This window comes from Acinonyx jubatus, chromosome A1 (genome assembly GCF_027475565.1).
Source record: "Acinonyx jubatus isolate Ajub_Pintada_27869175 chromosome A1, VMU_Ajub_asm_v1.0, whole genome shotgun sequence".
In the NCBI taxonomy this organism is placed as follows: Eukaryota; Metazoa; Chordata; class Mammalia; order Carnivora; family Felidae; genus Acinonyx; species Acinonyx jubatus.
In genome coordinates, this window is record NC_069380.1 from 16,146,557 (window position 1) to 16,174,160 (window position 27,604).

General features: G+C 38.2%; 1 protein-coding gene across 5 annotated transcripts in view; it reads right to left on the reverse strand.

The window, feature by feature from the left end:
* Positions 1–2,335: 2,335 nt before the first annotated feature.
* The window catches only part of TRPC4 (transient receptor potential cation channel subfamily C member 4), a 198,358-nt gene continuing 173,089 nt past the window's right edge, over positions 2,336–27,604 (reverse strand). For all 5 annotated transcript variants that reach the window (XM_015070943.3, XM_027064725.2, XM_027064723.2 and 2 more), the window contains 5 exons: positions 23,012–23,207; positions 19,583–19,777; positions 5,863–5,904; positions 5,646–5,735; positions 2,336–3,708 (listed from right to left, as the gene is read on the reverse strand). In XM_015070943.3, coding sequence (XP_014926429.1) covers positions 2,986–3,708; positions 5,646–5,735; positions 5,863–5,904; positions 19,583–19,777; positions 23,012–23,207 — 1,246 coding nt within the window. In that variant the 3' untranslated portion in view covers positions 2,336–2,985. The remainder of the gene's footprint in view (positions 3,709–5,645; positions 5,736–5,862; positions 5,905–19,582; positions 19,778–23,011; positions 23,208–27,604) is intronic.

The window sequence follows — 27,604 nt, forward strand, 5'->3', positions numbered from 1 at the left end:
GAGTTTATGTTCATAGAAATATGAATGGAAATGAAAAGAAAACCCCAAATTACTCATTTAGAGACTTCAAAAAATATCCTTCTATTTGAAATCCTGCTGTTTTATGTTTTCTCATTCTTTCCCTACTGTTCATCTTCATTAATGCTACCTAACATCACTGCATATTCAGAATAATGTTCACTTCTAGGACATATTGTACTAACAGTATTCAATATTTTGTTTAAACTCATAGATGCATCATCTGTCAGTGACATCTGACAGAGGGTTGTTAAAAACCATCATTTTTGGAACACTGCAAAGTGTGGTGTTACTGGCTCCAAGTAAGTCCCTCTGTTGTCACCATGTTTACCTTTAAAACATCAGCACCCTAACCCTTGATATAAATAAACTCCTGGGAAAATTTTGCTTCGTTTTGTTTTTATTGTTGTTGGTGTCATTTGAAGAAACAGAGGACATTTGAAATTAAATTCTGGTAAAGTATGTATAATGGTGATGTATACGATTTTTACTTTGTAAGAAACAACATTAACAACAGAAGCAGAACAGAATCATTGGAACATACTCCAAATACTGAGAACAGGTCTATGTTTCTCTACAGAATATATGTCTGTCTGACTTAGAACAGTTTGGGTGTTTCACTATCCCCAGGGCTTATTGTGAGTTCTAACACACTCGTTCTAACATAAATGAATGTGCTTGAGGCAATGAGAACATTCATTAGCCTTTTTGTGCTTCTCCAAACCTACCAGGCCCATTCCTATATCTCTTGGACAAAACCAGATTTGGGAAAGAGCAGTAAACTCAGTGCCTCCGGGTTGTGGCTTATTTGGAAACTAAAATCTAATATTCCAGGTTGAATTCTGATGTCCCATACCTAATATGTTTTTTTAAACTTACTAACTTCTATAATATAATTGAGTCTAATGAATCCAATATATCTTTAATTATATGCATTCCTCTTACTTTACGAGAGGAACACATTTATGGAGTAAACTTCACACTCATTCTCTCTCAAAATGCACCATTTCAGAAGCAGCAATCAATAGTAAGCCCGATAGGTGCACATTTTTTGCTTGGTCTGTTTATGTTCGGAGAGGCAGTACATGTAGTGGTTAAAGGCTTGGCCCTGAAGGACCCATCATAGCTCCATCACTAACTGTGAACCTTCGTTAGTGCTTGTCTCAGTTTCTTCAAATATAAAGTGGGCTAAGAACAGTAGCTACTTCACACACCATTGTTGTAAGTAGTACATATGTGTAAATACACGTGTTGTATATAGAACGGTGGCTGGCATTGTTATTGCTGTTACTCCTTTATTTTTGATGTATGGTAATCAGAAACTGGGGTGTTTTTCCAAAAATTTTTTCATGTTTATTTATTACTGAGAAACAGAGAGACAGAGCATGAACAGAGGGGAGGGGCAGAGAGAGGAGGAGATACGGAATCTGAAACAGGTGCCAGGCTCTGAGCTGTCAGCACAGAGCCTGACACGGGGCTTGAACTCACAAACCGCGAGATTATGACCTGAGCCGAAGTCGGACGCTTAACCAACTTAGCCACCCAGCCGCCCCCAGACACTGGGTTTTGTAATAGTATGCAGTTTTGGGTCAATGTTAAATTATGTACCATTTGTCTAGTCTGTGGAGGTAATTTCTGAAGTAAAATGAACTCATCGTTTTTCTATTGATTTGAAATAAATGCTTACTGCATGTGGTGAAGGAACTTCTATTTCTATGGTGGCTTATATAGTCACAAGTTACATAATTTAAACTTTAAGAAGTTGCCAGTGCCTTTTCATATCAGGTGAAAACATTTTCTTTTTAGTGGTTCAGTGAATGAATATAAGATAAATTACTTTGAAAACAACAGAAGAAACAAGTAATTAAGAATGTTGTTCCTATGGGGAAAACTTAATATCTATATCTACTGCTAAAATTAATAATGATTTTCGGAAATCTTAATTTTAAAGAAATATGTACCAGTCACTGGAGGAAAGAAGAGGAAACCATTAGGTTTCCGTATTTTTCTTGAATTGGCAATAATATTGCACTGATTGAAATAGAATTTAACTTTGCTTAGATTTAGAGTTTAGAATGAATTTATGGATCCTATGAGAATGTAACATCTTGCTTTGTTTAAGGAGCATTACCTACTCTAATTTATTGTTATTCTTTTCTAGCACTGAGAAGTTTTGCCACATTTTGAAATTCTATTATTCATAAAGCCTCATATTTATACTGACTAGCAACTGAACCTGAAAAAGGTCATTTAAAAAAACCTGAAATAAAACTTTCTTCATGACAAAGTCTCATTAAAAATCATCAGTCACCAATAGTTAAGACAAACATTTATTTTACTTACTGAAATGAAAAAGTGGGCATCCTAGAACTCCAAAGTACACCTGCTTTTCATTTTAGGAGGGGGTTTGATCACGACTCCATGAAAAGAAGGCTTGCTTGCTTTAATCTGTGCTGTATTTACATGTTCAGAAATAATTCGGTAATATTTGTGTTTTAAAGCCAAATCGTAGGGCTGCCCGAAAAGTCCTTGATGTGTAACCATCTCTAGAGATCCCCCCAAATTATGAAAAGCTCTAATATTTCAGCTGCATTGTTTTTCTGCATATAAAAATACCTACTATAGGAGTCAACTACCACATGAAATAAGTTGCATTTGTTTTAGTTGAAAAAGAGAGCTAAAAATTTCCTGTGGATTATTGCAATAGTACAAGAATACAAGGTGCGTTTATTTATTAACCAAAAAAAAAAAAAAGGTAAAACAAATTGTGAAAGCAAAAGCTGGCTATGAAACCAGGGTTTTTGATAGCCTTTGCCTTATTTAAACAGGTTACAAGTTAATATGCGACAGTTGATAAATGCTATGAGGTGGAAGTTAGCATTTGCTAATATACTTTAAACATCTCCCCCTACCCAGGGCACTATGGAAAATATGTATATGTATGATCAACGCTCCCTCCTTCAAGTATCACAATCTTGTGGTCACATAATCTTCGTGGGTGGCTGTGTCCGTGAGGTTTCCATCGTAGTCTATACTGGAGTCCTCTTCCTTTGTGTGCTTCTCCTTTGGTATTATTGGAACAGTGTCCTCCACCACCACCTTCTCCGACTTGAAGGAACACACTCTCTTGCCCACCTGTAAACCCAGGGTGTCCGTATTCCTTTCTCGATGGTCTACTAAGATACACTGTTCACTGAGACCAGGGATGTTCAAGTCACCCCGCGAAGCTAACCCTCGGGATTCCAGTTGAATATTCCTCTCCAGTGGTCTTTCGGCCTGCTGACGAGCAACTTCTTCTGAAACAGAGAAGATTTGGTTTGCATTTTGCTCAGCAGCGTTTTGTTTTGACCGTCTGTGAAATAACCCAAAGTTTTTGATATCGGTCACAAAGTTCACTTTTCTCTGCTTCTCTCTTGGGGGCTCTTGCACCACTAGGGCGGAGCCATTGCTGATGTTGTGTCTTTCGGAGGCAATCGCTGCCGATCGCGGGTGAATCAGGGTGGTTAAATCGAAAAGGCTGAAGTTCTTTTTCTTGTCTTTGCTACTGCCTTCGTTGTCACTCTTTTCATCCGAGTCCGCAGAGTTGGAGGACTCCTTTGTGGCCTGAGCCGACTGGACGGTTGAGAGCTTGCTTCCTCTTAGTAACCCCAGGACTTCAAAGCGGAAACTAGAAATGTCTTGCTTTAGTTCCTAAGTGAGATGTGAAATGAAGAAATTTAGTTTGTGACTTAAACAAACATGAGGGCTCATGGTGAGCACATTTCATATATGGCTCTGATGTGTTTTCAATCATTTTTTTTTAAAGTTTACTTATTTATTTTTGAGAGAGAGAGAGAAAGAATGAGCAGGGAAAGGACAGAGAGAGAGAGGGAGGGCGAGAATCCCAAGCAAGCTCCGTGGTGTCAGAGCAGAGCCCAGCAAGGGGCTCAATTCCATGAACCCTGTGAGATCACCACCTGAGCTGAAATCAAGAGTCCCAGGCTTAACCAACTGAGCTATCCAGGCACTCCTACTTGTTTTTAAGAGCCAGGATTCCATTTTTGCTGTGGTTCTGTTGAGAACTGCCTGTTCTGTCCCTGGCACTGGAGTCATTTTGATGCCTGCTAATTTCCCTGTCGGCAGTTATGTAGTAACAAGGAGACCTCCTGGGGTTGACGCAAAAGGAAACAAGAGTATATTGGATTTGTGGGACTATAGTTTCAAATGCTTCCTTTCTAAAATATTCACCTGCCTTCAGGTCACCTCTCATTCTCTCAGGGATGCATTTTTAAAAGGGTTCTCATGTTAGCATATCTTTCTGTCCAAAGGGATATCTAAAACAAAATAATTAAAGTGGTGTGTACTGTTCCAAGAGTTGGCAGTTACCTTCAATTGTTTACTACCTTGGGGTTGCATTTACCTCAGCACCTGGGGCAGCTACTAAATCTTGAGAATTGCTTCAGATCAGACAGCATTTCTCAGATACATCCTCTACTCTTATCTTTTTGGACACTGAATTCTCAGTCCTACTCTTTTTGGATAACTGAGTTCTCAGCCCTAACCTGATGGTGGCCTTCCTGGTGGCTTCGTGCCTCCAACCTATCTCCTAAAGCACCAGGAATCATTTAACTACAAAGTGTGGATGTTGTGACTGTGAAGAACATTTGGGATCCTTTCAATCTGTGCTTTGCATTTTGCAATTCATCTGTCTTCTTACCTAGCCAGCTGTTCATCTTTATTCTCTTGTCAAACCTGACATTCTCAGCTAAAGGATCTTCTTCAGGGTTTTTTTATTTGTTTGTTTTTGCCTATAAGACCCTATTGACTTCACTCATTCTTTCAAAACCTCTAAGAACTCAGGCAGAGTAACAAAAACATTTTATACATGTGACTTGAGCATATATATTTCATGTATTCCACCTATCTCCTCTGATGGAATAAAAAACACAAAAAACCTCAGGGAGAAAGACTAAGTTTGTAAGTTACAATTAAGCACAAACCTTCAATTTCCTGCTACCAAAGCTGTGCATAGGACAGAGAAGGTTTTTGTTGTTGTTTTTAACATGTTGGTTACTACATGTTTCATGCTTAGAAATCAGACTGGAATTTCAAAAACTAAAGCTCACTCATTTGAATGTTGCTAGGATCAGCAAGTTAAAATGCCACAAGGCACTAGGATTTTCTCTGTCTCCAAGTCCCCTCCACATTTCAGATTTAATGTGCTTTAAATTTTTTTTAATGCTTATTTAGTTTTGAGAGAGGGAGACACATAGTGCGAGCAGGGGAGGGGCAGAGAGTGAGGGAGACACAGAATCTGAAGCAGGCTCCAGGCTCCGAGCTGTCAGCACAGAGCCCAAGGGCAGGGCTCGAACCTATAGACCGCAAGATCATGACCTGAGCTGAAGTCAGCTGCTTAACCAACTGAGCCATCTAGGTGCCCCAGATTTAATGTGCTTTAGAATAATGTATTTTGAAAGGAGATTTCACTGCTTAAAAAAAAAAAGAAGCCTTGAATTTAAGAGTAAGAAGGCACACAGGCTTGCTGAAACTCATGGCCAAGTTGCCAGTTCTGATAGTAAATGTGCTGCATCTGGTTCCCTGCTCTGCAGAACCTGCCCCTCCCTGGTGATGAGGATGCAAATGGTTACCTTAAAGTTCTCTTCAGTCAGACCTTCTTCAGTTTTGGCATCTCTGATCATTGCGGCAACATACCTCTTCACCAGGTTCCGCATAACCTCCTGAGGCATGTCGAAACAACAGAACTGACATTCAGTGCATAAATAGGAATTCTCTCTTGAGTCCATTCTAAGGATGGGACAGTACTTCATTTTAATGCAAATTTCAAGATAGAATAGAATAACTTACTTGATACTGGTGATGTCTTCTCAAATTATCAGCAGCTCGCCTCTGAAAAGGAAAAAGGCATTTACTTTTCAGTGTGATATATTACCATTTTGGAAAATAATTGATTGTTCCTTTTTAAAAAAATTAATTTATTTGTTTTGAGAGAAAGAGAGAGAGCAGGGGAGGGGCAGAGAGTGAGGAAGAGAGAGAATCCCAAGCCCCACACTGTCAGCGCTAAGTCTGACACGGGGCTCGATCTCATGAACCATGAGATCATGACCTGAGCCAAGATGAAGAGTCAGTCGCTTAACCGACTGAGCCACCCAGGCACCCAATTCATTGTTCTTTTAATCGAGAATATATTTTTCCTCACTTCTCCAGAATGAACATTTTACTAGACAATGAACAATAGCTAGAGAGTGCTTCACATGAATCAAAAAGAATGAATGACACAAAACAACAAAGTGCAAGGTTATAATCCCTATGGCAGTTAACATATAGACCAAGTCAACAATGATGGGAAGGTTGTTCTTTTAAATATTTTAAATGTTTACTTATTTATTTTTGAGGGGGTGGGGAGGCAGAGAGAGCTGGACACACAGAATCTAAAGCAGGATCCAGGCTCTGAACTATCAGCACAGAGCCCAACATGGGCTGGAACCCATGAACCGTGAGATCATGACCTGAGCCGAAGTCAGATGCTTAACCAACTGAGCCACCCAGGCACCCGGGGAATGTTCTTTTAACAGAAGGTGATAGAAAATTAGATAATCATAGCTGATACTACCCCAGATCACTTGCAATAATTCCAAGAGATACAGATGAGACATATCAAATACAAAATAAATATCAAATACAAATAAAAATTCAATAGAATAAAAAGCTTACATTATAATAATATATGGAAGTCTTCATAAATATCAACATAGCAAGTCTGAGAATTTAGCCATTACATGCAACATGTAATCAGAAACAATGTCAGACCACTACACCCCCAACACTAATTTCAATCAAATGTACATTAAGAAGGGACTGCTGCTTTAATTAGATAGTTAGATTTAAGAAAAAGTGGAAAATTCTGTTCAAACATCGGGTTCATAAATTCATCATTTTAAAAAGTAAATATGAGTCCCAGCTATCATTATAACAATATCAGAATGGTTTGGGGATGCAGCTGGGTTTAGCACAGAGCAGTGGTGCTGGAGTGCAGAATGGAGAGAGATGATGCCCAATGACTAAAAAAAAAAAAAAAAGTCCATTATAAATTGAATAAAATAATAAATGACACTAATTGCATATTTGCAGATTTCACAAATATTTTAAAGATACCAGAAAAAAGCTATCAAAATTGTATTTTATGCATGTTGAATAATCAATATTTATTATTAAGGAAACCGAACAAACTTATCTAAAATAAAAATATTTGTGTAATAAAGGAATGAATTTGGTAGATTGTAAGAAAGCAAAGACATAACATATCTAGGGTTTAAACAAATCTTTTTATCTTGTTCCTTACTAAATACTTAATCATAGGCTGATAAAATAGAATTTTATAAAGAGTTAGGAATACATCACTGTGAAACGATATTAGGAAAAAATCAAACAATGCAAAAGAAACTTTTTTTTCTCTTTAGGGGAATAGGAGGAAATGGCATTTTCCCTGGCCAGGAGAATAGATTTGTTTTTCATGATTATTAGTGACTTTTAGGAGCAGTTGAGACAATGTTTAACTTCTTAAAAGCCACTAATTTATTTAAATACCATTCATTTTCAAATGAATCTTAAACAAGTTTTCAATATGATTATGGTATTCCTTAAAGACTGGGAAGTTTGAAATTCACTACGAAATTAGGATATCTTGGAAAAAAGCAGCATGAGAAGGAATTTTATGACAGGGCCACAAGATGGAGGTATATTACTACCATTGAGACATAGTTTAGCTGAAATCCAAGACAAAAAGGACTTCTATAAGGAAAGGAGCCATCCAGATCTCCTTAAGTTTACCTCAAGTGGACACAAATACTAAAGCAAGATATACGCCAAGTTCTTTAACACTCTCACTGTAGATATTGTACAGGAGATCTGCATTCCATGATTTTAGTAGATAGAAACTCTGAATTTAGTATATAATTTAGTCAACTCAATTTTGATTATTTTGAGTTTCTATTGTATTTTGCTATTCTGTTTTGGTCAAAAAAGTCAATAAAAAGTAGGCAGCAGATGGCAATCTGAAGTCATGATTTAACTTTAAATTTCCTTAATGAAAAATTAAAGAGTGACAGAATCAGAAAATTATGAGTAATAAGAGAAAATGATCACAATGCATCGTAGTATTCAAAAGAATACAAACTGTCTTTCCTTCAACAGAACCTAATTCATAAACAGATCTCAAAATTTTAATACAAATATAAGAAGATCAAATATTACACTTCATTTATTTATTTACGTATTTATTTTTTGTGAGAGATCGAGCTCACCGCACATGTGGGGAAGAGAGGCAGACGGAAGGAGAGAATCTTAAGCGCAGTGCAGAGCCTAATGCAAGACTCGATTCCATGACCCTGGGATCAAAGATTACACTTTAAAAACTAATTCCAGGTTTATTTTTTTTTAGGGAAAAGGTTTTTAAAAAGCAAAATAATCTCGCAGAAAGAGAGTACATAGAAAAAGTTTTCTATGATGAATTTTAGGAACTATTCAATATCCATAGCCCATATCTGTATAAGTTAAAACAGTTAATTGTTTCTGCTCCACTTTTCTTCAACACCTACGTTGTAATACAAGTCAGTTGAACTTCAGTATCCTAGGAAAATAAGAATGGATGAAGCTAAACATCTTCTGAATATCGAAACAAATGAATGCAATACATTCGCCAATGATGACCACTACATAATGCAGCTCAGATCTCTCTCATGTCTCTCTGATTGTCTATCTATCTATCTACTTATTTATTTACTTTAAAATGTTTATTTAATTATTTTTGAGAGAGAGAGAGCACGAGTAGGGAGGGGCAGAGAGAGAAGAGACAGAGAATCCCAAGCAGGCTCTGTCCTGGTAGCACAGAGTCGGATGCAGAGCTGGAACTCACGAACCGTGAGGTTGTGACCTGAGCTGAAATCAAGAGTTGGATTAACTGACTGAGCCACACAGGCACCCCTCTCATGTCTATTTAATCTCTCCTTTTCTGGCTAGCACCACAGACATTGTAGACTATCACTATTATGCCTCCCTGTTTCTACTTTCTTACTTTCTGGCAGCTGGTGGAGTATCACTTTAAGAACATGTACTCAGGGATCACACTTGGGTTTAAAGGTGACTGAACCTAAATAAGGAATTTATCTCTGAGGTCCTCTCCCATCCCCATATTTTTATTCTCTAAGGTAAAGATAAACTCACTGGATGGTTTTGAAGATTAAATTAGATAAGAGATTTAAGACATCTATCACTGACTAATGTTAAATAGTTCCCATCCTTTTTCCATTTTTTCCCCTTTCAAATTAATAATATGATTTAACACAGTTTTTAAAAAATATTCTTGATTCACAAAATTTGTGGACAATTTGACACATATCAGGATTACCCCAGAGGAAGTAAAAGAGGATGTAATTGTTTCTTTTTGTGTGATTTGCATGACATTTCATGCTTGAGGAGCATTTTATTTAGGTAAAGAGTTGAATGCTTTTAACCTAGGCAGTAGAGGTTTGAAAGTAAGAAATTTGCATTTAAGTAATAGGGTGAGGAGATAGTTTTAGTAAATATGGATAGATGTGACACAAGTTCTGTATGCAGTAATTTTTGTTTTATTAAGACTCTTTTTTTTAGAGCAATTTAAGCTTCACAGAAAAATTGGCACGTTATAATTGATTAATCTACACTGATACATTATAATCACCTAAAGTCTGTGGTTTGCATTACTGTTTACTCTTGGTGTTGTAAATTTTACAGGTTTGGACAAATGTATAATGACATATATCTATCATTATAATTTCATACAGAGTATTTTAACTATCCTAAAAATCTTCTATTCTTTGACTGTTTATCCCTCCCTCCCCTGATCCCACCACTTCAGCTTTGTAACCATGAATCTTTTTACTATCTCCATAATTTTGCTTCTTCCAGAATATAATATAGTTAGAATCATACTGTATATAGCTTCTTCAGGTTGGCTGTTTCATTTGGTAATACTTAAGGTTTCTCTAAGTCCTTGCATGCCTTGATAGGTCATTTCTTTTATTACTGAATAAATAATATTCAAGTGTCTGGATATACCATAGCTTCTTTATCCATTCACCTACTGAGGGAAATCTTGGCTGCTTCCAAGTTTGGGCAATTATGAATAAAGTTGCTATAAACATTCTTGTGCAAATTTGGTGTGAACATACCAAATTTTCTTTTTTTTTAAATAAAAAAAATTAATTTTGTTTTTGGTAGGCAGAAGAGAGAGAGATAGAGAGAGAGATGGAGAATGAGTGGCGAAGGGGTAGAGAGAGAGGGAGACACAGAACCTGAAGCAGGCTCCAGGCTCTGAGCTGTCAGCACAGAGCCGGATGAGGGGCTTGAACCACGAACATGGGATCATGACCTGAGCCGAAGTGGGTGCTTAATTGACTGAGCCACCGAGGTGCCCCTGGAAATAAGTTTTCACTTATTTCACTCATTTCACTCCTTTGTCAAGGAGTGAGACTGCTGGATTGTATGGTAAGAATATGTTTAGTTTTGTAAGAAACCATCAAACTATCTTCCAAAGTAACCTACCCTTTTGCATTCCCACCAGCAATGAATGAGAGTTCCTGTTGCTTCGCATCCTTACTAGCATTTGCTGTTGTCGGTTGTCTAGTTTTTAGGCAATCCAATAGGTGTGAAGCACTGGTCAGTCATCTTTTTTGAGGTTCTGAAAGTTTCATGAACATCTCTGCATAATATTGGATTTTTGCTGTGACCTCCATGAATTTTCCTTTGTGGGTTTCTATTTCATGAATCTTAGCTTCTAGGGCCAATTTAAGATCTATTTATTAAGTGGTTGCAGGTACGTGGAAGAGGCTGCAGAAACCAGAGATAAATAAAACACACCTTTTGCCCTTAAACGGCTTGTTGTCTACTAGGTGGATGCCAAGAATCTCTAGAGATGAAGGTAGAATACAAGTACCAACGTGGGGGTGGGGGTGGCGTCTTCATGTTATTTGAGTCCAGGGAAGGAACAAGTAATATTGGGCAAAGCGGCGTTCAAACAGGGAAGGGGATTTCAGACTGGATGAGAAAGAATCATGGAACTTTAACAGTCAGATGCACAGACATTCAGGAGTGCAGAAAACTGGAATACAGCGAGCAAATATGCTAGTGCTGGTGCTGGTGGGTGAGAGACACGGGAAGGCAACTTCCACCAGGACAGCGGCAGTGTGCTCTGATAATAGGAATATATGGATTAGATTATGTTGGAGAGTTAGCAGGGGTTTTTTATGCAGCGTTTTAGAAGGCACGGCGAATTCAGTGGTTGGTAGCACCTGGCTTTTTGACTACTTGAGTGACTTGTGAAGAAAGTTGAACTTCCATTATAATTACCTGGCAGCAGTATGTTTTTCTAAATTTTTTTAATGTTTAACTACTTTTGAGAGAGACAGAGACAGAGTGTGAGTGGGCGAAGGGAAGAGAGAGGGAGACACAGAATCGGAAGCAGACTCCAAGGCTCTGAGCTGTCAGCATGGAGCCCCACTCGGGGCTCGAGCCCACGAATTGTGAGATCATGACCTGAGCCACAGTTGGATGCCTAACCGGCTGAGCCACTCAGGCACCCCCCTGGCAGCAATATGAAGTAGGAAAGATGAGTAGGAGAGAATCAGTAGATATTAGTGGGGATGCTATTACCAGAATGTAACTGAAGAGTAACTGGGTGTGAGCTAAAATGGTTCGCAGTGTGAATGGGAAGGAGGGGGCAGCAAGAATCACAAGGAGATAGAGAATGTTGAAAGGGAACAGAAGCCAGGGGGGTTGGCAGCTGGGGTGGGAGCATGATGACAAAGATTTTTAGCCTAGTTGCTGAGATGTTGGTGCTATTAAAAAATGCCAGTGGGGTCTCCTGGGTGGCTCAGTCGGTTAAGCATCAGACTTTTGGTTTCCGCTTAGGTCCTGATCTCATGATCTCATGGTTTGTGAGTTTGAGCTCTGCATTGGACTTCACGCTGACATTGTAGAGCCTGCTTGGGATTCTCTCTCCCTCTCTCCCTCTCTCTCTTCCCCCCCCCCCCCCCCCGCTTATGCTCTCTCATTCTCTTAAAATAAACTTAAAAAAATAAATTTCAATACCTGACAATTAACACATAGGATTAAGAACAGACGTATTATTTCTTAGAACCAAAGAGCTTGTCTAGTCTCATGGCCTCATTTATAAGTAAGGAGACCAAGGCCCACAGAGTCGAGAGAGTGACTAAATACCACGGTGCTGGCTCTAGAATCCCCAGCTAGAACTCATTCTCTACACTCTGCTCTCCATCAACTAGACACTAAGAGACATTTCAACACATCTGCTATGTATTCTATAGTTTTGCCTCCCTCTCCCAATACATCTTAACTTGAGGGTCAGCACCATTAACACACTGGATCCATATTTACTCGAACAAAAATCAGTAACCACAGAATGCATGGTATATGTTGTATTAGTTTCTTAGGGCTGCCATACAAAGTGTCACAATCTGTGTGGCTTAAGCCAACAGAAATTGATGATCTCACCATTCTGGAGGCAAGAAGTCACAAGTCAAGAGGGAAATGTTCCCTCTGAGGCAGGGTAGAAGAAAGGAAGTTTCTTCTTCCCAGCTTTTCATGGTGACTATCAATCCTTAATGCTCGTTGGTTTGCAGCTGGATAATCCCAATCTCTGCCTCTGTCTTCACAAGGTGTTTTCTGCCTGTGTCTCTGTGTCTTCACATGGTCATGTTCTTATAAGGACTCTACTGCAATATGACCTCCTCTTAACCTGACTAATTACATCAGCAATGACACTATTTCCAAATAAAGTCGCATTCTGAGGAAGTGGAGTTTAGTACTTCAACGTATCTGTTTTTGCCGGGGGGGGGGGGGTACACAATTCAACACATAATATATGTACTCTTTGCAATAAACATAATGAATATTTGGGCAATTAGTGGTATTATTAAATACTATACAGTAGAATTATCATCAATAATACCTAGCATGTTTGCTAGGTTTTTGTTGGGTAAAGATCAGCTGAGTTTCAAAGGAATTTACTCTCACAGGGGAAGGTATCACATCTTATAATGATCACTGGAGATGACGGAGAACAGAACTGACCAATCTGTGTTCATAAAAACAATGCAGTATGTTGGAGAACGATGTACATTTTAAGTTAGCGGTTTTCTCTGCAAATTATGTCAGGAATCTAGTGCCACTTACAGGATGTACCTTGGCAGGGTGGCTTTCCACGTGGGTGCCCAAGGCACACCTGTGCGCCACATCAGCGTAACTCACAGTTTGCGGGTTCCTCTTGATTTGTTAGGACAAGATAAAGGTGGGATGTGGATCACAGAACTAATGATAAAGGAAAAGACCAAAGAAACCGCTGTTGCTGTGAGGGCACCCCTCATGTCCATAGACGTGTCAGGTCAGGTTGCCTTAGAGCAGGAAGGGTTTTGCAGTCGTGAAAGAAAGGGCTCTGGGGAAATCAACTGTGACATTTTCTCGCTCTTTATCTCTAGTTCTCTCCACATCCATGTGGAGTGTCAGGCTCACTTCGTGTAGCTGGTTCCCTGCAGTCAATTGTCAGTACTGCTCTCTCTCATTTCCACCCTGGTTTTGGTGTATCACTGATTTCAAGCCCATGAATTATGCCTTTTATTCTTTGCTCTGCTTGGTGAATCCCTTAGGGGACGCAGCATGCTGTGGTCTTTTCCTTTTAAAAATGAGTAAAAAGACAAGGGGCTATTCTAAGATGTGATCCCTTTTTAAAAATTACATTTTGGCTCATTTACAGAGGGAGCTACATATTATTCTCTATAAGCACACTTTCTATGCATATGAAAATAAACATTATAACATGCTTGAATGTCACCTTGTGAAACCAAATATTCAGAGTTTTACTCTTGAAGTACCAAGAATATCAAGCAATTCATTCCTCTACATCCCTACCTGGGAAAGAAAACTTAATTAATGGGCCCCACCAGCAGATTTTACAGCAGTTAATTAGGGGTTGAGAGAGACTCATGGATGAATGCTATCTGATCTGTAAGATTTGTAGTTAGGACTACTAAAAGTCATGAAGACTAAGGGGCAATACCTTCTGATAAAAATACAGTCTGAAAAGCATGTACTATTAGCATTTGTCCTCCAGTGATGTAGCTGCTGCTAATCCATTCACTGTTTTCTAATTCTTTGGCAGTGACATAACTGAGTGTATTTCTGTGGCAACTGGTCAAGCATGAGTATTCCGTCTGTGGTCCTAGAGCTGAGTGATGCTAAATGACCCTAACAGACATGGTGTTTCATGTTTTCCTCACTATGTTGTGCTCAAGAGAAAACCAGAAAGTGGAAAACATAAATCCAAGCAAGTTAAAATCACTCTTTATAATTCTGTCAAAAGGCTTCACATGTCTTAGTCTGACATCTTGACCTATTAACGTAAGCATTCCATTTTAGAAACCTGGTCTATGGCATTGAAATGTTTCATATTAATTAAACACTTTGGCTGTGACATCTTTTTACTTTAATTAAATGATCTGGACCCCTTCAGCAATGAGGACAAAAGTTGCTTTTGTTTTTGTTTAAAAAGCTGTGCTAGATACCAATGCTTTCCCTAACAGGAGTTTCTCGTTCTCCTCCCCCTCCTCCTCCTCCCCCTCCTCCTCCTCCCCCTCCTCCTCCTCCCCCTCCTCCTCCTCCCCCTCCCCCTCCTCCTCCTCCCCCTCCCCCTCCTCCTCCTCCCCCTCCCCCTCCCCCTCCTCCTCCTCCCCCTCCCCCACCTCCCCCTCCCCCTCCCCCTCCCCTCCTCCTCCTCCTCCTCCTCCCCCTCCTCCTCCTCCTCCTCCTCCTCCTCCCCCTCCTCCTCTTCCTCCTCCTCCCTCTTTTTCTTTTAATCTGTTTTAATGTTTATTTATTCTCTAGAGAGAGAGAGAGACGGAGCACAAGTGGGGGAAGGGCAGAGAGAGAGGAAGATACAGAATCCAAAGCAGGCTCCAGGCTCTGAGGTGTTAGCACAGAGCCCGAGGCGGGGCTCGAACTCACGAACTGTGACATCATGGCCTGAGCTGAAGTCAGTAGTTTAACTGACTGAGCCACCCAGGCACCCCTCTTTAACAGGAGTTTCTAATTAAAGTTACAAGGAAATGCTTATTAAAATAGAGATTCCTGATGATTTTAGCCCTCACAAAAGTCTAAGAACTGGTGTTTTAATATGGAGAAGGGTATTTGCTGATAAAATGGGGTTAAGCTAAAAATTAGGTAAGGAGTAATACGAAAAACCAAAAGCTACAGCATGTTTCACATTTTATTGACTCCTCAATAGGCTGCCCCCTTTGGTAGGATTTCATAATTTCCCAGAGACAAGCCATTTTTCAATAATGGGTTTTCTTCCTCCAATAAAGGTTTTGCTCAATAAAGTTATTTCTGCTTCATTTATGTTTCCTGCAAAGAGCATTCCAAATGAAAGGTTAATTTATTTGGAACTCCCAATCACCCATAAGAGGAAGTCCAAAGTTAAAAAAAAGAAGTTAATGAGTTTTCAGCACTAGTTCTATCATTATTACCCGGAAACCATAACTACTAGATAAGATCACGGATGATGGGCTCCTGGAGAGTGGCCAGTACAGCTATGCTGAAGAGTGCTTGCTTTCAGGCTCTGCCTGGGCATGTGAAGGGAATGAGCACCAGTGTGACATTCAGGCAGCTGCTAGGTGACAAGAGTAGGTAAGTGAGTCACATGTTGGGAAGGTTAGAGAAAATGCCTCAAAGAATGTGTAAGCTCTGCCACCAGTTGAGCTTCAGATTTCTGTCTCAAAAATGTGGCCTAAATATAAGCAAGTTGAGATGCAAACAGAAGGTGAGCCAGGCTGGGAAACAAGGACTTTGAGATACAGGAATCTTGGAAGCCGAAGACAGTGACAGCATTCAAAAGCTGTTGAGAAAAATGAAAATGGAAAGATGAATACGCAACATAGAAGGTATCATTGTATTATCATTACAGTTTTCAGGGAAGCAAGAGAGTGACTGAAAGCACACTGGTTTGGGAAACAAAAGATCCAGGTTTCCCCCCCCCGACTGTTACCAAGGGACCCTAAAACGCCTGGCAAGGTAAATAAGTTCTCTCTGAAAGGAAATGGTTGAGCTAAATGATTTCTAAGGTCCTTTTGAAGTGTAATTGATATTGATATTCTAACCCATGCCTTGGTTATACAGAGTGACTGTCATCGATACGTCAACGTCACCTTTTAATTAATGGAAATGTGTATATCTTCTTGTCCTTGTTTGTCTGTACTAATGAACTGTCAGGGGTATTAACCAAATTGAAATGAATTCACAACAAAATCAATTACTTTTTGACACTATTTTCTCATTTAACTCTTCTATTAATGTTGCCCAACCTTCTTAATTTACTTTTCCTTTTTCTTATATTTTTCTTCATAAGTGATACATATTATTTATTTCCATCTAAAATCTAAATGTATAAAACTGAACTATAAGTATGCAGACCAAAATATTATGTCCTTCCTGTTCTGGAAATGCAGTCTAGATAAAGAATACATTTATGGCATTGAGTTTGATTAGGCTAGTGCTTGCCCAAAGCCTTAGCTTGGTGAAGAAGAGGCAGGATTGAGAGTGGGATGACAGTGGGAAAGAGAGACATGACTCACAATATTTATTTAGTTTGTATAAATTCCCAAAGCATAAAAATATCCCATTACCAAAGGTTTGTAAGATCTACATGGCTAAGGAAAAAGGAATGTCTTGGGGTCATGCCATTAATTGTGAATTCTCTTTCTGTGCATCAACTTGGATCAAAATAGTCAAATTTAGAGACAGAGACATAAAAAGAAATTTGTGTTTTTTTGAGACCAGTAATGTATAGAAAGGAACGTATTTTAACTTACACCATTTACCCTCTCCTTCTGAAAGGTGTGAATCACGGCTTTAATAGGAAATCCCAAATGAATGTTAAGCTCCTCTTTGCATCTAAGAAATGATGGCAACATATTCCTAACAATGCGTCAACCAACAGTGGGAGGATTCTACGGGGTGTTGGGGGGGACTTGGAAGTCAGGTTCTTAGAGTGGTTTTCTATTATTTTGGTGGCAGCACAGATGGATCTCTTAAAATATTAGAGCAGAGCCCCATATCTTGTTACAAGTTTTGTGGCATCTTAAAACCCAAGATTCTTTCTGCAATTGCCTAAAATTAAACTATTAAAATCAAATTTCTTTTGTGTGTGAACTTTATCTTGGGGCCCAGAAACTCTTTTTAAATCTAAATACTCCTGGGGTGCCTGGGTGGCTCAGTCGGTTGGACATTCGACTCGGCTCAGGTCATGATCTCGTGGTTGACAAGTTCAAGCCACGCATCAGGCTCTGTGCTGTCAGCTCGGAGCCCGGAGCCTGCTTCGGATTCTGCGTCCCCCTCTCTCTCTGCTCCTCCCCTGACCCTGCTCTGTCTCTCACTGTCTCAAAAATAAAATGAACATTAAAAAATTTTTTTAAAAATCTAAATACTCCTATGACAGATAGCATAAGACTATATTATTCATATATTTCTAGGGATTGATTAAATAAATTTCTGAAGAATTTAAGAATAAGATGTGAAAAAGGACAAGTATATTTTGATGTGGAAGAGAATAAGCCAGAGTTTGGCTTCCCTGAAACCCTTTTCTGTTTATCTCAAGGAAAACATTATTTCTTATAATGTTGTCATAGCATTTTGCATGTAACATATTGTAATGTTAAATATATAACACGTTCTATAGTAATATGTTCTCATATTTGTATGTCCCATGTTAGAAATGATGAGCTCGAGGATGGAAACCATGCCTTTATACCTACTCCTACCCCCAATCCCTAGCTCAGTTACTGGCTGGCACATAGAATGTGTGCAATAATTGCTTATTAAATCTCAGGCATTATGTTTATTTTATACCCTTTGTTAAATAATTTAAACCTATTTTATAGCAGAAACATCTGTTAAAATTTTTTACTCAAACATCTGGAGTAAAATAATTTCACTCTTTCTAAGGTCAGTGTTAAAATCTAACAGTATGAGTATTGCAGCCTAAGTCTTCATCATAATTTGACTTTGGTTTCTAAGATCAGATATATGCACAAACTTTAGTCCTCCAAGTTTCTGGAGTAGGAATTTATAAAAAAGAACGTAACTATTTCCCTCTCTGCTATATGCTGTATATGTTCTTGCCAGTCAATTTCATCCTTAAAATTAGAAATGTGACTGGGGAGCCTGGGTGGCTCAGTGTGTTGAGCATCTGACTTTGGCTTGGGTCATGATCTGATGGTTTGTGGGTTCGAGCCCCGCGTTGGGCTCTGTGATAACAGCTCAGATCCTGGAGGCTGCTTCGGATCCTGTGCCTCCCTCTCTCTGCCCCTCCACCACTCACGCTCTCTCAAAAATGAGTAAATGTTAAAAAAAAATTAAAAATGTGACTAACATGACAGCAAAATCAAGGCCACTATCAGTGGAGGAAGCCCCATTTGATGCTGAGAGAAATGCTTATTGGGCAATGAAGTTAATGAGTGGGAAGGATCACTTAGGGCATAAGTAACAGAAACCTTTTTAAACAAAATTAAAAACAAATTTAAAAATGTTAGTAACTAGTATTACTTGGTGATTCTAATGTAAAGGCATATTAAAATACTTCCAAAGCAATTTCTCTGAGCAAGTCAAAACAACTAATGAACGTTAGAGTATGGATTCTCAAAACGTCACTATGAGAACTTTGAAAATTAAGTGTGAAAGAAATGAGGAATAACTTGTCCCATGTCAGTGGTTTTGCCGGAACAAAGTCCTTAGTCCCCATCTCTTCTGATGGAATCAGTTGAACTCTTGCTTTCCAGTATGAAAGGAACTTCCAAAGGAAGTTTAATCTGATACTGTTAACAGGAGCATGGCTCCGAATAGTCCTAACATTTTTTAAAAACACAACTTCTTGGTATTTAAAATGATTACGTGTAGAAGCAAAATGTTGAGCAACTCAACATATTCTGAAGTCCCTGTGCTGGAACATGGTGCAGCATTTTTAAGTTTATAATCCCCGTTTAATCATTTAGTCGAGATGTTTTTGTCAAGCATCATATGCTGTGCGTCAGAGCCTATGTTCGGCACTAAGAATATGAGAGACTGAAACATCCCCCTTCCCTTATAATCCAGAGAGAGTAGACAAGAGCAAGTAAGGCCACAAACAACCAGCGATTGCAATTCTGAAAAGAGCAGAAATTAGGGTACCAAGAGACAATGTGTTAGCTCCCCAAGCCTCGGCCGCTGGGTCCAGGAGAGGCCTGTGTCAGGTGGGGCTCCTACTAAAGTAACAGTGACTGCCCTCACTGGAGGAAATGGGTTTGGAGGAAAAATTCTTAGTTACTCAGACAGTGTCTTAGATGTGGTAGCTGTGCAAACAAAAGGACACCAAACACATCCAGGAAAAACAAAAGGCTAAAAATGCAAAACCATCCAACAAGAAATACAAATATATTTAAATACACAATAAAAAAAAAAGACTAATACTAACATGCTGTGTTCTTACCCCTATTGTTCCAAAACTTTCAGGCTTTCTTCTCATCTTTTTCTTGCACAGGTGTGTCCATATCCATTTGATCAGGTACCAGAGAGACTTGGGGCTCGGGATGACATTGAAGGGAGTGGGCAGAGTACCTCCTTCTTCGAAATAACTCATCCAAAGCTTTGTTCGAGCAAACTTCCATTCTATATCTGCATGGTCCTGAATGGGAGAATATGACAACTACTGACAGGTTTCTTAATTACGAAGGTGAGATAAACCTCACAGGGAGCCTGTAACCTGACTTGGAGCAGCTCTTGTAATATTAATTAAATTGCTTATAGAAACAAGACTGACTCCTCGAGGTAGTCATCTAAACATTTCAGATGATGGTTTACCCTGGTAAAGAGTCACAGCAGTCTTGTCAGTTTTTATCCTTCCTTCTTCCATGAAACAGACGTCTAAAAGAATTCCATGTTAAAGAGCCTGCAGTGATCAGTTACGACTTGAAGACGAATTTTCATTTCCTGCACTGCAGGCTTACATTAGCCCAAGTGCACTAGATTCTGACCACAAATAGACCTTCATATCTTCCCCAAGGCCTTGAATCCCGGTCTAGGTCAGTGTCACCTTCATGGATGCTCATGGCTTAGCCTTCTGGTGTTTCCAGGAAAAGTCTTAGTTGGTGTGTTTCTATGTGAATTATTCTTGTCCGCCTTTAGGCAACAGGCACAAATTTGGAGAGAAGCTCCTCTAACAAATGTAGAATGGGGCCTCTGACATGGCACCAAACCCTGACATAGCCTTGTCCAAATGGCACCAGACAGGACTGTGGTTAGTGGCTGTTTGCAACCCTTCATAATTTATTAATCATTCCACTTTATTAACCTCCTAGAAAAAATCAGAACATTTGTGGCAATTAGAGATAGGGCAGCCAGTCCCCTCTTAAATTAGCCACAAATCTGATTGAAGCAGAAAATCTGGGAAGTAGGAGGTGGTAGAAACTAGGCATATCAAAATAGTTCATTTTAACCCATTGATATTGTAAGGAAGAACTCAGATTTTAGAGTGGGAGAATCACATTAGACCATGCTTCATTCTAATATTCTTAAATGGTTGTGTGCTAATGAATGCATGTGTTGCATATACATTTCTACCCTGAGCAATAGAGATTTTCATCTAGACACTGGACAGATTGTGCTTTCAACAGGAATCAGCATATCCAGAAACTGTGTGGCATTCACTGTGTGCTTTGCAGATGTTTGACTGGAGGGACTGATCAATAGACAGAAGCACAGAAGCTCCGGTTTCACCCCCCTATCCTCTCCTCTTCCTCTCCTCAAGTTCTCTTTCTGTTTCTTTCTAAACAAGCTTATAGATCCTGCATTAATGAAGAAAAGTATATATTGTTTGCTGTAGTCGTGGAGGATGGGAGTCAAGAGAATTAGCTTAAGCTAATAAAAAGATAGTCACTTTGATAAAGAGTTGGCCTGTGAGTAGATTCTGCTCCTTCTGATTCTTAAGGAGTCACAAATTAAGGATTATGCTAACCTCATTATGTTCTCTTATTGCTATCACAAAGCAGACTTCCTGGGGCGCCTATGTGGCTCAGTTGGTTAAGCGTGCAATTCTTGGTTTTGGCTCAGGTCATGATCTCATGTTTCTTGAGTTCAGGCCCTGAATCTGGCTCTGTACTGACAGTGCGGAGCCTGCTTGGGATTCTGTCTCTCTCTCTCTCTCTCTCTGCCTTTCCCCCGCTGGCTCTCTATCTCACAAAAATAAATAAATAAACTTAAAAAAAAAAAAAAAGGTAAACTCTTTCTTTGTTCTTGGTTTGGGATTCTGAGAGGGTCTACAACAAATTCTATGGTAGAAAAACTAGAAGTGAAATGTTATATATTGGTGATGACCAAAACCACCTCTGTTATCCAAGTGAAAATCAAATAGTTGGCATGTTCTTGCTCCAAGGAGGCATTATGCACAGGATTATGGGAGCTACACCTGTCTCAGGTTATCAATGCCTGCTCTCTTCTTAAGTAGTTTTAGAGTTTAAGCTAAGCAAAAACAGAGCTTCGAAGATCATTCTCACCTCTTTAAAAATCATCTAGAAAGATAAACCCTAAAAGCAGTAAAAACAAAAAAGTCATACTATCCTTAAGTAATATTGTCTTCTTGATGAAATCAATCCGTTTGATATTTTATAGGATATAAATTGTATATACAGCTTCTCTGTATATAGCTTGATAATTAGAGTCTTTCTAATTTTTTTTAGAAGGGTGGTCTGAAAAATAGAATCTACGTTTTGCAAATATACTGACCAGAATAATACAGAACTTCTAAGGAAATACATAGGGACTATCTTAAAAAATCCTCACTTGCAAGATGCTTAAGTGAAGCCCCATAATTTGGATATTCACCTGCAAATCCTAAGACCTAGGTATACCCAGCACTAATACTTTATTTATGAATCAGAAAATAAAAGTCATCTATTTTTATGTTTTATGTAGTTTTTCATCTGTGACAGGTATCTTGCCCCACAGAGACAGTTTCAGTAAAATTCAGAATGCTGTTTCTCAAAGTAACAATAATAACACTCTGGCGGTTTAGAGATAGATTCAAAGATGCAATATAATGGTAGTTATTTAAGGAGAAAATTATGGTTATAAATTATCCTTATAAAATGCTATTTGACTCAGGTATAAATATGAAAGACTTAAGTGTATTTCATTCCAATATGGGTTTGTTTAGTTGCTATTGCTAATGGCCACCGGCATGTATGTAAGTTCAACAGGATAAAGAACTTTGTCTTTCTCATTCATTGTTGTATTTCTAGTTCCTAGAATAGTACTTGGTAATAGAGTAAGTTCTCAATAAGAATTTGCTGAATGAATGAATGAAAAGTAAACTAAATTGTTTAGATTCTAGAGTTTCAAATAAACATATATGGTATTGTGTGCTCTGCTGTAGAATTCAGGGTTACCCATACCTTGCTTTTTCTGGATTTAAGAAACCAAAAATACTGTAGATTTTCCCCTCAAACTCTCCTCTAGGCTAGCTTTTGTATCTTGCCAGGCTGGCATAAGTTTGTTTATACCAAGATTGTAGGTTAAATGGACAGAGAAAAATGCAAAGTCCAAAGGGCTCTATACAGAGATGAGCCACTTGTACGTAATTCATACTTCCCTTGTGCTTTCGTAGCCAATGACTGCCTAGCAAGACAGATTTACTTTATTTTATAATCATCCATAATATGACAAAACTAGATTAGTTTGTAGCTAAATATGGTATAATACTGTTTAGAAACTTCCAATTAACCATTTATATTATAATTCTGTTCTGTCCCATCAATAGCCTATTACAGGCTGTATTCCTTATGATAAATAAGATAGAGTGTGGCTAGGAACAACACATTCTAGGGGGGGGAATATTGAATTAAAATAAAGTTATTCAACTTACAGCAATGAGTTGGTACGAATTATTCATCATAGCTATTAACATGTTGAGTAGGACCACCAGAGAGATGACATTGTATGTCCCAAACATCGTGGCACCAACAAACTCCGTGAATTCATGCTGTGCTTTGACATTGGTCACATATAAATTGATGAGCCCAAATATTGACCAAAATAGGGACTGGAGTGTCTCAAATAACCTGTAATAAAGATAAAATGACACTAATAGCTATATTAATAGAACAATTATACAATAAGGTATAACAATAGAACTTGATTCCTATTATGTATATTTGCTTAATTAAAAAAATAAACTTAATAAAAAGTATTGAAGAATTACTAAATTAAATTTAATAAAAATTAAAGTTGTTTCCATCATATAGTATAAGTAGTATACTTAATTTTCCTAGTTTTACCTAATTTTCCCAAGAGCTTTGAAAGCTGTTTAGTTTCCTAGAGCAGGGACAACAAATCTGACCCTCAGACTGTTTCTGTATGGCTCCTGAGTTAAGAATGGCTTTTGCTTTTCAAATGACTGGGAAAAAGAAATTCAGAAGAGCTACTTTGTGTCATGTGAAAATTTTATAAATTCACATTTCAGTGTCCAAGGATCAATAAAGTTTTATTGATACACAGCCATGCTCATTTATTGATGGATTGTCTATGTTTGTTTTTGTGTTGAAATGGCACAGGTGAGTAGTTGCAATAGAGAACATATGGCCCACATAGTTAAAATATTTGCTATCTTTTTCATAGAAAGCTTGCTAACCAGTGTCTTAGGGCATTAAGTGATGCCAATAAATGATCAATAAATGATATATCCTCAAGCTGAGTCTTTGAACTCTGATTTTGCTTTTCAGTTGTAGAAGGATTGAAAATAATGTTATCACTGGATTTCCACAATTATAATTAAAATTGGGTATAGTGAATCCTGTAAGATGTCAAGTGTCAGCATGCTCAGATAATAAAATGTGCTATTTTTTTCTATTTCAGGGAACATTTAATTCATCCCTGTCAATGAATGAACTCTAAGTAAGGTTTCCTTAACTTAGTCCAAGAAGCAGGATAAGATGAAGAGTGTCTGAACCTAAATGAGGGAGTGTTGGTTTCAGTAGGATGGTTGTAACATCTTAATATAATGTAATAAAAGATAATGGAACTTTTAAGCTCTTTGACAAATGGCTAAAATAAGACCCTAGTCATATTATGTTGTAAAAATGAAAGCAAAAACTAGTCTCATATCTGGCCTGGTGACTAAGAAGATAGGATGTCAGGGGTCAAGTGACCCAAGGAAAGCCAATTCATATGAGGCCAGGGGTTAACGGCCTGGATTGACATGAAAAAGGTAACCCTACACGATCAGATTTCCTCTCTATGAAAATTTGTCTTAGCAATATTAACAGAATGAGGTAGTTGCCAAAGGGGGCTGAAATGACAGAAGTTATGATGGAGACTCAGGGCCACTGGAATTATGCAAAACCAAAGGTTTGAGACAGCACAAACTAAGGGACAAAGAACTGAAGATAAATAAATAAGCCATGTAATAATTAAACACTGAAGAAAATATGCACAGAGTAGGTGACTCATGTTAGCACCGGTTTTCGCAGTCAATGATCTTGTGGTCCAGTTCTTTGTCATCTCCTGCCCTTCCTGAAGCCTTGCATTCTGCCCTTGCTAAGATCAACCCTTGTTCAGAGGATCAAAGGGCTATAACTCTGTACATGGCTCTTGGACCAAATCCCTGCACTTGCAACCATCCATGAGTTTCTGGTCTGTGTAACTAGGAGAATCTAAGGATATCCTAATTGACATTCAGGGTTTCTTATCTCAAATTTATTTGCTTTTTTTTTCTTAAAAGTAAATAATTTCACTTTTTTAATTTATATAATTAAGTTTTAATTATAGGATATGAAATGTAATTATGTATTGATTTATTTTGCTATAGCTATTCAACAATGGAGCAAATTATCATAAAATGATAAGGAGACTGATCTGATCCATCTCAGTCAGACTTTGTCTTGCCAGCAGGGATGTGCATGTGAGGAGGTGGCCATGTATTCTTCAAGGGCAACCTACATGTCAGGTGCCAACACTATCAGGGCAAGTTTAATCTAATTCATTGGCCCTAGGCAAAAGCTACTGTTAAGTAATTCTTTGAAAACTTCCTCAGGAAGTACGTAAATTTGACCCAAGGCCATAAGTTCCTTATTTTTAGTAACTTTAAGGACAGTTTCTAAAATTAATTACTGTGTCATTTGGGCTCAATGTGAAATAACTTTGTCCTTTCTTTCTAAATGGTGTATATTCTCACTGTGAATATACAAATGTAATTCAGATGGTTTTCCCCTGACATCAGTAGCAGTTCAGAGACAGAACTAGAAATTACATAATGTAAGTGCTATAATAAATTATATAAAATGCCACATAAATCCCATATCAGTTGCTTTTTTAAATGTTCAGATAGAAACAGTGATGTAGAATAAATGGATGGTTATGGTTGAATAATACTGATTTGCTTCTGTCTAAATAAGAAATACTAATTATTAGAGAATATTAGCAAACCCTTTGGCAAAACATTTATTTAGATTTTTAATTAGACTTTGAAAAGAAGAAGATTAAAAATAAGACATTTTGTGATTAATTCTGGATTTAGTCCCTGTTTTTCTTTTCTTCAGTGAAATGAATCAGAAGTGAGATTTGCAGAATAGTTCCACTTATCCAAAATATATACACTTGACCTCAGTTGTAGCAATTTCTTACTTGACACATCCCCAAAGGCAAGGGAATTAAAAGCAAAAATGAACTACTGGGACCTTATGAAGGTAAAAAGCTTCTGCACAGCAAAGGAAACAACCAACAAAACTAAAAGGCAATCAACGGAATGGGAAAAGATATTTGCAAATGACATATTGGACAAAGGGTAGTATCCAAAATCTATAGAGTTCACCAAACTCCACACCCAAAAAACAAATAACCCAGTGAAGAAATGGGCAGAAAACATGAATAGACACTTCTCTAAAGAAGACATCCGGTGGCCAACAGGCACATGAAAAGATGCTCAACGTTGCTCCTCATCAGGGAAATACAAATCAAAACCACACTCAGGTATCACCTCACGCCAGTCAGAGTGGCCAAAATGAACAAATCAGGAGACTATAGATGCTGGAGAGGATGTGGAGAAATGGGAACCCTCTTGCACTGTTGGTGGGAGTGCAAACTGGTACAGCCACTCTGGAAAACAGTGTGGAGGTTCCACAAAAAATTAAAAATAGACCTACCCTATGACCCAGCAATAGCACTGCTAGGAATTTACCCAAGGGATACAGGAGTACTGATTCATAGGGGCACTTGTACCCCAATGTTTATAGCAGCACTCTCAACAATAGCCAAATTATGGAAAGAGCCTAAATGTCCATCAACTGATGAATGGATAAAGAAATTGTGGTTTCTATACATAATGAAGTACTACGTGGCAATGAGAAAGAATGAGATATGGCCCTTTGTAGCAACGTGGATGGAACTGGAGAGTGTGATGCTAAGTGAAATAAGCCATACAGAGAAAGATACTGTATGTTTTCACCCTTATGTGGATTCTGAGAAACTTAACAGAAACCCATGGGGGAGGGGAAGGAAAAAAAAAAGAGGTTTGAGTGGGAGAGAGCCAAAGCATAAGAGACTCTTAAAAACTGAGAACAAACTGAGGGTTGATGGGGGGTGAGAGGGAGGGGAGGGTGGGTGATGGGTATTGAGGAGGGCACCTTTTGGGATGAGCACTGGGTGTTGTATGGAAACCAACTTGACAATAAATTTCATATATTGAAAAAAATATATACACTTATAGATTAATTAAGCCATAGTATCAAGACCTTGGTGTTTCTTATTTATATTTTTGTGTAATTATTCTTTTATTATATGGATTTAAAAAAAAGAATCTAAGTTAACATTTTAAAGCCACTGCTTCTAGAAATGTTCCCACAATTAGTGATTCCCAAGACTATTGATGGCAAGATTCCCCACTGATTGAAAAGTCATTAGCTGCATTACCTCTCAGACTTCCTTTATATAACAACTATTTTACTAATTCTTTGGTGAGATAAGAACAGAAAGGTTTGGAATGTAATGCCACACTTAATAAAATAATACTTAGCATAATATCCTAGTTGACTAAAGCCTGGCAATTTCTATGGTTGATGCTATAACACTGCTTTCCTAAAGATAACATTTTTGCCTCTTGCTCTTTAAAGGTATTTCTCAATTGCTACTTTAAAAATTAGCTCGTTCTCCAGTTAGATACTTACAACTAGAGAGAAAGAACAAGTAAAAAGGTAATGTACTCCACAGTTGAGGTTTCCCTCTATCCTTTGAAATAAAAACAATGAGGAAACATAAATTAATATAAGACCATCTGAATATTTTAGTCTTCATTTATAAGGAATAATGTAATATTAAAACAAATAATGTATGGGCTCAGTTGCCCAGTTCCAATTTTGAGGAATATATATGAAAGGAGTTTTTTTTAATGAGACAATATCTGTCCCAAACCCATTCCTCTCTCCTCATAGGAGAGTCCCTTAACAAGAGACTATTAATTTCAAAT